The sequence below is a fragment of the Podarcis muralis genome, chromosome Z (genome assembly GCF_964188315.1).
Source record: "Podarcis muralis chromosome Z, rPodMur119.hap1.1, whole genome shotgun sequence".
Taxonomy (NCBI): domain Eukaryota; kingdom Metazoa; phylum Chordata; class Lepidosauria; order Squamata; family Lacertidae; genus Podarcis; species Podarcis muralis.
The window spans coordinates 38,821,806-38,835,997 of record NC_135673.1 but is presented as its reverse complement, the minus strand read 5'-3'; the positions used below and the strand labels follow the sequence as shown (position 1 = coordinate 38,835,997).

General features: G+C 41.0%; 1 protein-coding gene across 10 annotated transcripts in view; it reads left to right on the top strand.

Annotated features, from left to right (window-relative positions):
• Positions 1 to 12,974, top strand: part of GRIA3 (glutamate ionotropic receptor AMPA type subunit 3) — a 207,609-nt gene extending 194,635 nt beyond the window's left edge. For 2 of the 10 annotated variants that reach the window (XM_028714208.2, XM_028714215.2), the window contains exons 14-16: positions 2,732 to 2,846; positions 5,746 to 6,010; positions 10,201 to 12,972. In XM_028714208.2, coding sequence (XP_028570041.1) covers positions 2,732 to 2,846; positions 5,746 to 5,991 — 361 coding nt within the window. In that variant the 3' untranslated portion in view covers positions 5,992 to 6,010; positions 10,201 to 12,972. Of the gene's footprint in view, positions 1 to 2,731; positions 2,847 to 5,745; positions 6,011 to 6,931; positions 6,951 to 10,200 lie in introns of those variants that run through there. The other 8 variants (XM_028714209.2, XM_028714216.2, XM_028714213.2 and 5 more) reach the window with 7 other exon arrangements.
• The last annotated feature ends 1,218 nt before the right edge of the window (positions 12,975 to 14,192 follow it).

The window sequence follows — 14,192 nt, the reverse complement described above, 5'->3', positions numbered from 1 at the left end:
TTGCCTGCTTTGGGGCTTTCAATATTTCTCCTTTTAGAAACTCCAATCCTTCTTAGACTCCCTTCTCTTTGATATTTCTGACCATGGGATCACACCCAGTAGCTCATTAAGCTTCTTGAAATCACTGTTGCCCTAAACTTGCCCTTTGGGGTGGAGGGTAGTAGAATGGGTATACTTCATTGCTTTACACAAAATTAACAACGCCTGTAGTTTGCCCCTTAAAAATAGACTTTGGTCAGGATGGTGAAAATGTCCTTGCTGTGCTGTAGTAAATTAGCCTCTGTAAAAGGCAGTGGTGGCCACCAACCTGGATGGCTTTAAAAGAGGATTAGGGCAGTTTATAACAATTAAAATACAATATTGATATTAAAACACAATGTTATATTATATTAAAAACTGTTTCCAACAACTTAACATTTCAAAAATAAGTTGGACCCTAAAAATACATTTAAACCTTAGAAATCCTGATTGGAGAGAATGGGAGATTACACAGAAACACACACACACACACACACACACACACACACACGACCAATGCAAACAGCAGGAATTGGGACTGAAGTGGGGCAAAGTGTTAAAGCCAACTATCTACATCAGGACCCCAGTCCACATCAGGACTCCTGCTCCTGCAATTCTGCAACATGCTTTGGAAAAGTGAGCTGCTAGGCTTGTTGCCTAACAACGCACTAGGCTAGTTGTTGTGGTTGTGAGATTTTGTGGGAGTCTGCTTTCATCTGGCTGCATATCAAGGCCCCATGACCACCTTGTTCCCTAAGGTGAGAATAACTAGACAACACATGACATATTGGTTTTGGGGATCAAGTGAGACTTTATTGGTTACAGATGTGAGGCTTGACCAAAGGCATTGTGGTAAACAATGGCTCATGTCACTCCTGCTCGTCCACTGGCTGGTGGGTGGAGGGGGGGATCGCTCTATGACCTACGTCAAATCAGGGTGTCCACCAAGCAGTCACCATTGGAGGAGTAGTATGGCCCTAGCCCCCATCTGGGCATTGGGCAGGAGCCACTCCTCCCAGGTCCTTTTAACAGGATACCCTTAGCCAAGGAGGGGCAGGCGGATGCTACAACCTCCCTTCCAACCAAGACTAGGCATACCCAATGCATACCCACCTCTCAAAGTTGTGGCGATCCTACTGTAGCTCAGTCTGTTAGAGGCTGCATCCAATCTTAGTCCTATTCTGAGTAGATTCTTTGAAATTAATGGACAATACTTAATTTAAGCTCATTAATTACAGGGGGTCTACTCTGAGTAGAACTTGGTTGGAAGCAACTCTAGGATTTATATCCTGCTTTTGTTGTGGTTGATCATAAGACTACAGAGCATGTGTAATCCAATCCATCCATTATTTCTCGAACATGTGGTCCCACACTGTTCCCATAACTGCAACAAGAAACTGTCTCAACATTCAGTGGCCCACATCATGGCTCCCTTTTTACAGACCTTGCCAGAGAGTGGTTTGTGTCCAGAATTTAGGGGAACTCACACTTCCTTAGTAAGGTATGTATTGGGTCAACATCTCTCATAAATAGCTTGGGACTTTCTAGCTTGTTTGAATTTCTCTCCTTTTTTCTTTTGTTTCTTTCCTTCTTTTGAATATAAGACAAGGGAAACAAGCCGAAGTATTTTCAAAGTGCACGTATCATGTGGCCAGTAGATACTTGAAGATGGCTATCATATCTCTTCTCAGCATAGCTGTCAACTTTTCCATTTTTTAAGGGAAATTCCCTTATTCCGAATAAGATTCCTTGCAAGAAAAGGGAAAAGTTGACAGCTATGCCTCTCAGTCTCCTCTTTCCCAGGCTACACATATGCAGCTCCTTCAACCATTCCTCATAAGGCTTAATTCCCACACCCCTAATCATCTTGATCGCCTTTCTCTGCACACGTTCCAGCTTGACAATATTATTCTTAAATTGTGGCACCCAGAACTGGACACAGTGCTCCAGGTGTGATCTCACCAAGCCCACATGAGGTTCTGTTTATGCTAGTCGTAAGAAGGAAAGCCATTTTATATATCTATAGAGCTTTCCCGTGCCACCAGATCAGAGATAAAAGTGACTGTAGATAATTTCTACATGCAACAGTGCAGAAAACTGCATTGTGATCTCTTTTGACACACCACTGTACAAAGGGATTACCTGTGTATCACAACTACCTTGCTAGAAATTCTCTGCAAATATACTGGATAATCCAATCTTATTCATCAGCTGGATGCATAGGTGAAGTGGAATGGGAGTGGATGAGCAGAAAAACATTCATCTGCACTGGCTGAAACAGAGGCATTCTTTCTGTTAGTTCAATAAGCAACCTTTGAGTGCAATCTTTCTCCTCCACCTTAAATCTATTGCAAAGCTACTGCAAGCTGACTAAAGGTACTCACCAGAAAAAAAGAAAAAGAAAAAGAAAGAAAAAAAAGGGGTGGAAAAAAATGGGGAGAATTGAACCACTTTGTTTCCATGGAGTTTATTTAACAGTGTGTGCCGATTACTCAAAGCGATATGGGCAGGACCTGGTGATCTAGCGATGCTCTAGAATTTTAACTTTTAAGGGGTTTACGATTCCAGTTTGCCTGCAGTACGAGATAATTTCTTTTGACATTTGTGGCCAGGAACCCTGCTTTATCGCTTTGTATAGTTTTAAAGTAGTTTAAAGCTTGAATAACATAAAATAACATAATATAATGTTATTTATGTTATTTCCCACGTGAAGAACTCCTGTAAACCTTGCAGTATTGAAACTCAGTGAACAAGGCATCTTAGACAAGCTGAAAAACAAATGGTGGTACGATAAGGGTGAATGTGGCGCCAAGGACTCGGGAAGTAAGGTCAGTCGCTGAAGGTCTTTTTGTACTGATTAGCAATCACATATATATTTATATATATATATTTTTGACCCGCTGTTTTATTTTATACCAAAGTTATTCTCCAAAGTTAACTATTTACATTCTAAAGCATTGAGGAAAACACACCCCATCCCCGTCAAAAAAAAAAAGGGCAGGGATTTTTATTTATTTTTTATTTTTAAGAGAACTCTATTTTTTAAAAAAACTCAGTAAAAATGACAGCCTTTTTCTTTTGCAGTATCAAAGGCGCTAGTTGTAAGTACATTTTTTTATATATATACTCAGGTTGACCCCTCCCTCAAAAAAAAAAATCTCAAACTGGTATCTCTACTTTAATATATACCTACAGAAGTTCCGTTTGAGTCCATGTATGATTTTTTTAGCCTCTAGTTTGCCTTTATTTTCCATAAATTTTCAAAGCTCATCGATTTTATTATGAAATTTCGTAACTCCTTTCCATGCAAAATGATGGTTTTTGAACAACAAATGCATGAGTGTTAAGGATGGATATTTTTCAGAGGACTTCACATTAATAAGCATGACATATCCTTTTTTTTTTAAAGAAAGAAAGAAAGTCTGGAGGGGTTTATTTTTTAAATATATATATAATAGCGCACTATTTTATTGCTGGTTCATTCCATAAATCTTAGCCATTCAAATTTTTTTTTATGATTATTCATCAAACCATTTTGCTACTGTATTACTTACATTCCATACCAGAAACTTTTGCCACTGCGTACTTTGATTTCCCTTTTATGGTATGGCTTTCAGCTTGTCACAAGCTTCACACACAAATTATGTTGCTGGGGCGGTGGGTGTGGACCATCCCAGTGGGGACTTCTCCAGTGGAACTTCCATAAGTTTGAAATGGATACTCCAGATGTAGAAGTGACCAAGGGGGTTTCCATCCATAAACGCTTTTCCTTCTTGATTTGGGAGAAAACATTATGCTTACCTGCTGTGATGAAACATGGAGATGTATATATAATGGGACAATTTCAAAAGGAAAAATGAATTGAAATACCCAACCAGTATTAAATACTGATTTGGATGCATTTCTAAGGCTCCAAACAACAGCCTGGTGTCCAGTTCCCATTGCAAACAGATGAGAATTGAACACCTGCCTTTCGTTTGTGCCTTTGAAAAATTACTGTGATAATGACCATAATAAGAATTACTAGAAGTTTTTTTTAGAGGGCTCCATTTTCTGGTCCTGCTGAAGTCAACTCATGAGTATTGATTCCAGCAGGGCTTGGAGGTGGCTTCTTGTTAAGGTGAACTTTGGGCCGATGGATGTTTGAATGCACCATTGCAGGATCAGCCTCTTTGTAACTCAAACCTAAAACCAAAAAATCAGAAAGGATTCAAAATTTATTAAGTCAGCCAAGCCCAGTCTTCTAAAATGTGTTTGTTTTCCCCTGGCTGGAAGGAACTGATCTATTTTGGGGTCTGGTTTTCATTGTTTGGTTTTGGGACATTTGGGGGGGGGGTCCAAATTCGAAAGACATTTTGCAACTGCTTAAAGATTTTTGGTAAGCTGAGGCTTAACCTGCAACTTTTTAAAGAGTCAGTTTCAAATTTCTGCCGTAAATTGGTCTGGAATCCAGATTGACATCAATTACTCAGGCCTTGCCTACATGAGAGAGCTGTGTTGGTTTTAGATGAAATTAGCTGTCAGACTGGAGCAAGCCCCTGTGTGTGGACTGCTTTTTTGTTAATTAGAATGGCTTGTTGCCACTTTCTGCTTGCTGAGTTACATTTTGCAATTCTCATAACCGTGGAGGCTCATTTAGTCCTGCAACGTTAACAGCTGCTGATAGCTTAGTCACCGGTTGCAATGTGAGTCTTGGCTGGGAGGGGAACCCAGTCTCGCAAGCCCAAAAGCAGTCTGTCCACATTGAGACTTTAACCAGTTTGACTCAATCGGTTTGAATTCATATTCCAACACACACCTGCACAGCCTTCTCATGTTGACAAGCCTTCTGATTTTCTTTGTGTCACAGCTCAAACCATAAGTATTCAAACAATTGAGAAACCATGTAGCAGGTAATCCAATTCAGCAGCAAAATGGTTATGATGGTGTCTCAAAACAGACAGAGAAATCATTAATATTATTTTTTCAAACAAAAGGCTTCCCCCATTGCCTTGATGGTACACCTTAGACAGTATAGATTGATTAATATTTTAAGCTGGGAGTTTTGTTTGTTTGTTCAACCCCAGAAACTCAAGTGAGAGCGTAGGGTTATTTAGCTCAGCCTGAAAGTAACTGACCAGCTTCATCAAACATAGCAACTGTTGCTACCAGATGTTAAAACAGCAAAAAAAGTGATTCTTTTCCTCTACATTCTCCAATATCAACAGAATTAAAGGCCTTCCTTTAATTTTTTTAAAATGAAAAAGCAGTTTTTTTCTGAATTCACCGTGCTATGTTCTGCCCTGCTCCAGAGGGGGAAAATGTTTAAAAGATCAATAGAAAGGCTCAGGTTAGCCCAGTGATATTCACCATGAAGCTGTGTGTAGTCAGCTACAAAGTGAATACCACTGGTTTAGGGAACTATCCATATTGTTACCAGATACTGTATAGTTAGTATCAAGTAGGGGGAGATAAAACATTATTTCCTGGGTGTTCCTGCCTTAAGCCCTTTCATGTCATGGGACATTATTTGTGAGATGAATCTGGCAAGAGTGTTTTGGTTCAGCTGGTTACCTCTGAAATTGATGTAAAGATTTGGGTACAAAGAGTTCTAAGCTGCAAAATAATGAGAGTGAGTTGTCTAAATGCACATTTAGGCCTTCAAAGCTAGACACCTCTAGAAAGATGTTGTCCTTCTGTCTCTTTCCTTCCCACTGCAAAACTAACCAACTGGTTCGTTTTTCTTAGGACAAGACAAGCGCTCTGAGCCTGAGCAATGTTGCTGGGGTTTTCTATATTCTTGTCGGAGGTCTCGGCCTTGCCATGACGGTGGCCTTGATAGAGTTCTGTTACAAGTCACGGGCCGAGTCCAAACGAATGAAACTCACAAAGAACACACAAAACTTTAAGCCTGCTCCTGCACCCAATACCCAGAATTATGCTACGTACAGAGAAGGCTACAACGTGTATGGAACAGAAAGTGTTAAGATCTAGTGGTACGGCTAAAGGTCCAGTAAGCAAATCAACTGGTTTATGTTTTTGGTGTTCCCTGTGGTGATGTGTTGTTGGTGTTGTGTTCCCCAACGTGGAGTAACATCTCAGGATTATGCACATCAGAAATGGGACACAACACAGTTGGTGCCTTTCCAACATGTGTTCTAGCAATGCCATGGGAAAGGCAGTAGTAGTTGATTGGCAGAGCACCTGATTCACATGCAGGAAGTCCTAGGTTTGTCTCGGGCCCTCTGGCTGGGAGAGAACCATGTCTGAAATCCTGAGAGGCCACTGAGAGTCATACCCAGTGAGATTGGTCAACATTCCGACTCAGTATAAGGCAGCTTCCCCACCTTTAATTCCCAAACAATTATTGGATTAATTCTTAAACCATTTGCCACCCTGGATTTTCACTATGATGCCAGGACACTTTGAATGGCAGCTTCTAGGGCTCACCCAAGACTTGCCACCACTTGAGAGAGATCATCTAAATAAAAACAGCACACACACCAGCGCATACTCAATGAAAAAATATCCCAAATTTATTAGCTGCCATGAATGGATGCATTAACATTGCAGCCTCCAGCAATCACCTTAGTGCACCAAAAATTAATTTTACAAATCACACACACACACACACACACACACACACACACACACACAAATATGAAACACACACAAATATAAAACAAGATCACATGTCATTAAAAAATCATAATAAACAATAAATTGCATTTGTTTGCCCTTAAGAGGGGCCCTTAAATTTGTCTCCTGAAGCATTTATCCTCACTGGAAGGTCAGCCCTGAAAACTTTGGCACTGGGCATCACAGGTCTTGCCAGGATATCATCATGCCCTCCAGCCTTACACATAGAGATGGACATCATTGATTATTCTTTCCTGACTTTCTTATGATCTTTTCCCCCTTTCATTTATTAAAGGGAACTGTGGTGACTTCAGGTAAGTGCATTCTTGAGGTGTCTCCCCTGCTGCCAAAGCTGTGGGGGTGGGGTGGGGGTGGGGGGATAACACACTGACTTTTTACAATTATGTGATTTGTATAAGCAGCAAGGGTGAATGACAGGTGTGTATGTACATGGAAGTAGGAGTAGGGGAATCTCCTGGTGAAGACAAGGGCAGAATTCCCATTTATTGCTTTCTAACCATGATTAGACGTGGGACGCGGGTGGCGCTGTGGGTAAAACCTCAGTGCCTAGGACTTGCCGATCGTATGGTCGGCGGTTCGAATCCCCGCGGCAGGGTGAGCTCCCATCTTTCGGTCCCAGCTCCTGCCCACCTAGCAGTTCGAAAGCACCCCTAAGTGCAAGTAGATAAATAGGGACCGCTATAAAGGTACCGCTTTATAGCAGGAAGGTAAACGCCGTTTCCGTGTACTGCGCTGGTGCTGGCTCGTCAGAGCAGCTTCATCACGCTGGCCACGTGACCCGGAAGTGTCTTCGGACGGTGACGGCTCCCGGCCTCTTAAGTGAGATGAGCGCACAACCCTAGAGTCGGACACGACTGGCCCGTACGGGCAGGGGTACCTTTACCTTTACCTTTAACCATGATTAAGGGCTTACCCACACTAACCCTTCTTTCATGGTTTCCTGGCACAGTCCAACACTTTAAAGCTCTTCATGGTTTCCTGGCACAGTCCAACACTTTAAAGCTCTGTGTTCGAGCACCCTTCTTTCTTTCTTTCTTTTTGGCTCCAGAGCTTTGCTCCCTGTAAAAACACACTTTCAAAAGCTGAATCAGAGCAAACGACAATCTGCAGAAAACCATTTGTGGACCGTTGCCTGGAATGAGTGGGGCAAAAAGTGGATAAGCCCTAACTCCTATCTCTACTGCATTTGAAAGGTCACAGTAATGTTCTATAGCATTAGCAATAATCATTTCTCTAGCTATAAGTCATAGCATAGATAAAATGGCATTCAGAATTCAGCTACAAATTCATCTCTCTATTTTCTGCCAGTGCAAGCAAGGAAGAATGCAAGGTGACATAATTTTCCTTGTCTGATAGCAGAAAGCAAACAGGCTCACTTGATGTAACATAAATTCATCCATGGCTAAACTCAGTCCCACCCACCACCCACCCCACCCACCCACCCACAGAGATATTTATATGCAAGGTAATATAATGACAACATCCTCTGTAGCTGTTCCAAAAGTAATTTCTCACAACGGCCATCCGGGAAGGCAAAGGTCATAACATTAATTCTTAATTCAGTAAGGCAATTCTACTTGGAGCTGAGGTTATTACTCCAAATAAGTAGATACAGCCTAGATAATTTCAAAGAAAGGTTAATTAGCATATCAGTAACGCGGGTGGTGCTGTGGGTTAAACCACAGAGCCTAGGACTCGCCAATCAGAAGGTCAGTGGTTCGAATCCCCACGACGGGGTAAGCTCCCGTTCCTCGGTCCCTGCTCCTGCCAACCTAGCAGTTCGAAAGGACATCAAAGTGCAAGTAGATAAATAGGTACCGCTCCGGTGGGAAGGTAAACGGTGTTTCCGTGCGCTGCTCTGGTTCGTCAGAAGCGGCTTAGTCATGCTGGCCACATGATGCGGAAGCTGTACGCCGGCTCCCTTGGCTAATAAAGCAAGATGAGCGCCACAACCCCAGAGTCGGCCACGACTGGACCTAATAGTCAGGGGTCCCTTTACCTTTACCTTCAAATAAGCTTTACTGCACCAAAGAAGCTTTAACAGCAATATGCAGGGTTTCCCAACCTTGGGTCTCCAGCTGTTTTGGACTACAATTCCCATAATCCCTGATTGCTGGTCCTGCTAACTAGGGATGCTGGGATCTGTAGTCTCAAAACAACTGGAGAGCCAAGTTTGGGAAACCCTGATTTAGACATTGACTGGATCTTTGTTGTCTAGCAAGTGCATGCAATGCAACAGCACTCTGCTGAATTGGTATCACTGAGTGAGAGTGATAGGCTATGAGTTATGCTCAGTAGTAGGACATCTGCTTTGCATGCAGAAAGTCCCAAGGTCAATTCTGGCATCTTCAGATAGAACTGGGAGAGGCCCTTGTTTGAAACCCTGGAGAGCTACTGCCTATTAGTATAGGCAATACTAATATAGATGGATTAATGGCCTGATTCAGAGTCAGGCAGCTTCCTATGTTCCTTAAATCCCCTTTGCAAACTCATCTGCAAACTTTGAAGACAGTTACATATATGGGATTCACATGCTACATTCCATGAGTTCATTATTTGTGTACCTGTATACACAATTAGAATCATAGAATTGTACAGTTGGAAGGGATCCTGAGGATCATGTAGTCCAACCCTGTGCAATGCAGGAATTTCAACTCGATCATGCACAACAGATGGCTATCCAACCTTTGCTTAAAAACCTCCAAGGAAGGAGAGTCCACCCCAGGGGGTCTGTTCCACTATTGAGCAGTCCTTGCTGTCAAAGTTCTTCCTGATAATGAGTTGGAATTTCCCTATTTGTTGATTAAAGCCATTGGTTCAGGACCAAGGCTGCAGAACAGGAGAAAACAAGCTTGCTCCATCTCCCATGTAACAGCCTTTTAGATATTTGAAGATGGCTATCATCTCTCCTCTTTTCCAGGCTAAACATACCCAGCTCCTTCAAGCGCTCCTAGTAAGGCTTAATTTCCAGACCCTTGATCATCTTGGCTGCCCTCCTCTGCACACATTCCTGCTTGTCAACATGCTTCTTAAATTGTGGTGCCCAGAATTGGACACAGTATTCCAGGTGTGGTCTGACCAAGGCAGAATAGAGTGGTACTATTACTTCCATTCATCTGGACACTGTACTTCTGTTGCAGCCTAGAATAGCATTAGGTTTTTTTGGCTGCTGCATCACACTGTTGACTCAAGTTAAGCCTGTTGGTAACTCGACTACCTTTACAGTTATTCACCTGTAACATTCAGCAAGTGCACAGTCTGTGTCCCTGTGTGTTCAAGAGTTGAGCTGTACACATCAGCAAGTGTACATTCTTTCACTCGAACACTTGTTCATGTGTAGAGACAGCTTGCACCTGTGTTCAGTGTAATGTGTGAACAAGTCCTCTGTTTAGTTGGATTTTGTGGTGCTATGTATTTTTCAGTATAATGCTCGAGTAGCTAATGTTCAGATCATTTCTTCCCTCATCCCTGGTTTTCACCTATGCCTTCGTAATAACCTCCCTCTCATGGGACACAGCTGAGATAGTTGCATTCTCATTGCAGATCCCGCACTTATGATGGCATGCAAAGGAAGGAGCTACCAAGATCCCAGCAACTTCAGTGATCCTGACCACCTGAGCCAATTTTACTCCCTCCCAGATGTCGGGTCTGACACATTATTGACGATGGTGCAATGAACTCTTCATAGGAATTTTATTTTTTCCTTCAGTGCCTTACAGGAAATTCTTAAGACTCAAAAACAATGCAAACCATCAAAAAATAGTCTTGCTTTGCTTGAAAACAAAACAAAACAACAACTACTACTACTACAAGAAGAACACAGATTGATAAGAAGATGATATTCTCATACATGGAAAGAGAAAGAGAGAAAAGTATTCTTGTAAAAATAATTTTAACAAAAGTTCAACAGAAGCCATTCTTTGATACCACTGCACAGTATATATGGACGTTAATTCTTTTAAAAAGAGACAAAAGGTTTTCAAGTGCCCCCTTTTATCAAAATATTAAGCTGTTCTTAATATTATGCCTCAGAATACCACTGCTTATATTCTTAGGGCAGCCTGTTAACCTAACTCTGTGATTTCCTGTCACAATGTGTTGCTTTGTTCCTTCCTTTGTGATGGTAAGGATCCTCTTTTGCCATTTCCGCTCTAGATCCTGCCTCACATTTTAAGAAAATGCATATATCTGCTCCAACAAGTGAATGTAACATACAAAAAATAAAAATGATGAAAATATGTGGAGGGGGGGAGGAGGTGTGTCAACCAATCGAAATAAAACATCATGGAGGCTCATGCATCAATTTGTCAAGGAAGGACCTGGTGTATCTTACAAAGGAAAGTTTTCAAGAAGGAAAACACAAGAGGACAGGCTAGAAATGCACCCATGTCCTCTATCATCTGCAAGTGCATTCTTATTTTTATTATTAAAACAAAAATAAATAGCATCACTAGTTTTGAGAAGAATCCATTCCATTCCATTTCCTGCCACATTTCACGTTTCTGTGCGATATATCTTTTGGATGTTTATTGCTGGCACTGTTGTCCCTTCTCCATTCAGCATTTAATATCAAATGATTATAAGTGAGAGGACTGAAGAATACAGTTGTCCCCCATAACGCAGTTTCAGAATCTCCACCTTTTCTTTTCTTTTTCCTTTTCCTTTTGTAATAGTTAGGATAATAATAATGATGATGATGATAATGATGATAATAATTTTTTAAAAGAAAAAAAAAACTAGCACTGTGCTCAGACGATGCTTCGTGGATCAGCCTCGCTTTGTAAAAAACTAAAATTAAAAACATAACACAGGATGGTACCTCAAAAGAGACCAGCTGGTCCGACTCGTAACAAAATGCTCTAGCATTACTATTGCTGGTAGTTATTATATTCTCAGCTGCTGCCAATCATAATTTCATGGCTACTTTTTTTCTTTCCTTTCTGAAAGATACTTAGGGTTCATCTTCAGTTTTCCTAACAGATATAACGCATTCCAGTATATACAGCTTAAGATACGGACTGCATTTATTGCCTTACAGCTTTTTCAGATGTAGGATGTGCTCCACCATAGAGTCTAGCAGAAGTCGACAACATTGGAAGAGCTCAGGGGCAGAGCGTGTGGCTGGAGTTAGAGAAGATACCAGGTCCAATTCCTGGAATCTCTAAATGTAAAAGACCTCAGGTAACAGGGTGAAGGAAGACCTCTGAGTCTGGAATCTTGGGGAGGTTTTTGCTCCTTAGAGTAGACATCCTTACCAAGGTGGACCAATGGTCTGACTCATTATGAAGCAGCATCATATGTTCATTAGCTGCATCTTTAAACAAAAACAAAAAAAACCCATTGTCATTTACCAGATAGACAAAATACAAGTTAAAGGAGTCATCTACATACTAATTACCTCTAATTATGACAATATGTGCAACTGGTAGTTCAGCAAGGGTTTCATTTCACTGATAACATACTGGATATTAAACAAAATTTTAAGAAATATTATGAATAATATATTTTTTCTTTAAAATCAAAAAAGGAAAAAATGTTTGAAAGAGGTCACTGAATATATTTGATAGCTCATTAGAACAAGGCATATAAAGGTCACTGATGATATATTTGATAGTTCATTAAATCAAGGGATATACTATAGGACTTGGGGGGGGATACGTTTTCACAAATGTAACATAAAAAAAAATCATCAGAGAAAATTCTCCCATAGAATAAGCTGCTGCTCATGTTTTTACAGAGGTATTAAGCAAAAAGAAGCTGTACTTTTTCATGAAACTGTGATTCTCAATTTCTGAATGCTATAATGTTCCAGCAAAAGGAAATGCAAAGCTGTGCAAAATGTTGTATTTAAGTTTTAAAAAAGGAAAAAAATAGACATTTTCTTAGATGCTGTATAAAAAGAAATGTATGTTTGTCAAATGAAAATAATTTTTCAGAGTGGAGACTTCACACTAGTGAAGGGTTTGGTAAAAGGGTTGTTATTTTTAAAAACATGCATGTTTAAATAATTAAAAAATGTCAATTGCTTAAAAAAAATCCTGCTACTAACTTCAAGCTCTAGAAGTTCAGCAGTAGCCAGTTGAGAATTTTTTATTTTTATTTTTTTCCCTTTTGTCTTTAAAAACAACAACAAATCTTTTTTAGGTTATTTCTTTATTCGGTTGTTAAAATTGCACTTCAGTGAACAGAAGAAGAAGAAAAAACCCTGCCAAGCAAAACTCATGGCTGTCAAAAGTGTAAAACTGCATGTGTGGGCATAAATTCCTAAGCCTCATTTGAATGAGGCATTGTACAAAGAGTTTTAATACATTTTGTAAATAAAATTGTAAAGAAAACAAAATTAAAAAAAACTGATTCTGAACTTTTGCCTAAAGCAAACACTTGGCTCAGTAGCCTGTTTCATGGATATTCCTGGCAACTTACACCCAAGCAACTGCAATAGTTTCCACCATTCTTCTTGTTGTTGCTGTTTAGTCATTTAGTCGTTTAGTCGTGTCCGACTCTTCGTGACCCCATGGACCAGAGCACGCCAGGCACTCCTGTCTTCCACTGCCTCCCGCAGTTTGGTCAAATCCACCATTCTTAAGAACCCTTAAAAAAGAAAGAAAGAACAAGGTTCTAGGCCTCATCTATACAGAAAAACCTGGGGGTGTACTTCGCATTTCCAAAATAAAACCATGGCAGCAATTGCTCACAGGTTCACTAAATACAGTTTTTATCAGAAGGAATTAGTTGTCTTGAAATGACAAAATAACCATCCATACAATCACCTGACAACTGTCGGCAACTATCAGGGCTCATCAGCAAAGATACCTACTCTCAGTCTCCTGTATTAGGTGGCTGGGTCTTTGAGCCACCATTTAAGAAATCCCCACAATTCTCCAGATTGCTACTTCATTAGGGGCATTATGGGAAATTTTACATGGCAACTTCTAGTTAGGGATGAGGGAGACATTTGAATTCAGCTCACATTTGAAGGTGCACTTACCTAATCTGCACTTTCTGAAACAAGATGCCAACCAAAACACAGCTGTCCTTTGAAATCTGCTTTTCTGTGAATTTAGCAATGCGGTTCTCCAACCAAGATGCAGGGAGAAGGTATGCTTATGGGCTGGGATGAGCTGGAATCAGACCTATAGCATCCCATACACTGTTGGTTTCAGATGGCTTCTTAGGCATGACACCGTCAATGGCGCCCCATCCTCAATGTATCTATCTCCTCACTGAAGCAGATCCAAAGGGGTTCTTGTCAGACAGACCACTTCCGGGGTGAAGACCATCTACAGATGCCTGATTATGCTGACCCCCTGTCACCCAGTACCTGGAGCGGCACTCATTCCAGGGGGTGTGGCGCACATCCCAGGGGCATGTCACATGTCACGGGGGTGCGGCTGATGGGGGGGGCGGCATTTTGTCACACACAGCCTTGGAATGGCACCCAGGGTGACCCCCACATCAGAATGCCCCTTCCTGTCACCAGGCTTGGCCACATAAACTATCCCACTTAAAGAAACAGCTCGTTTCTACAACATATT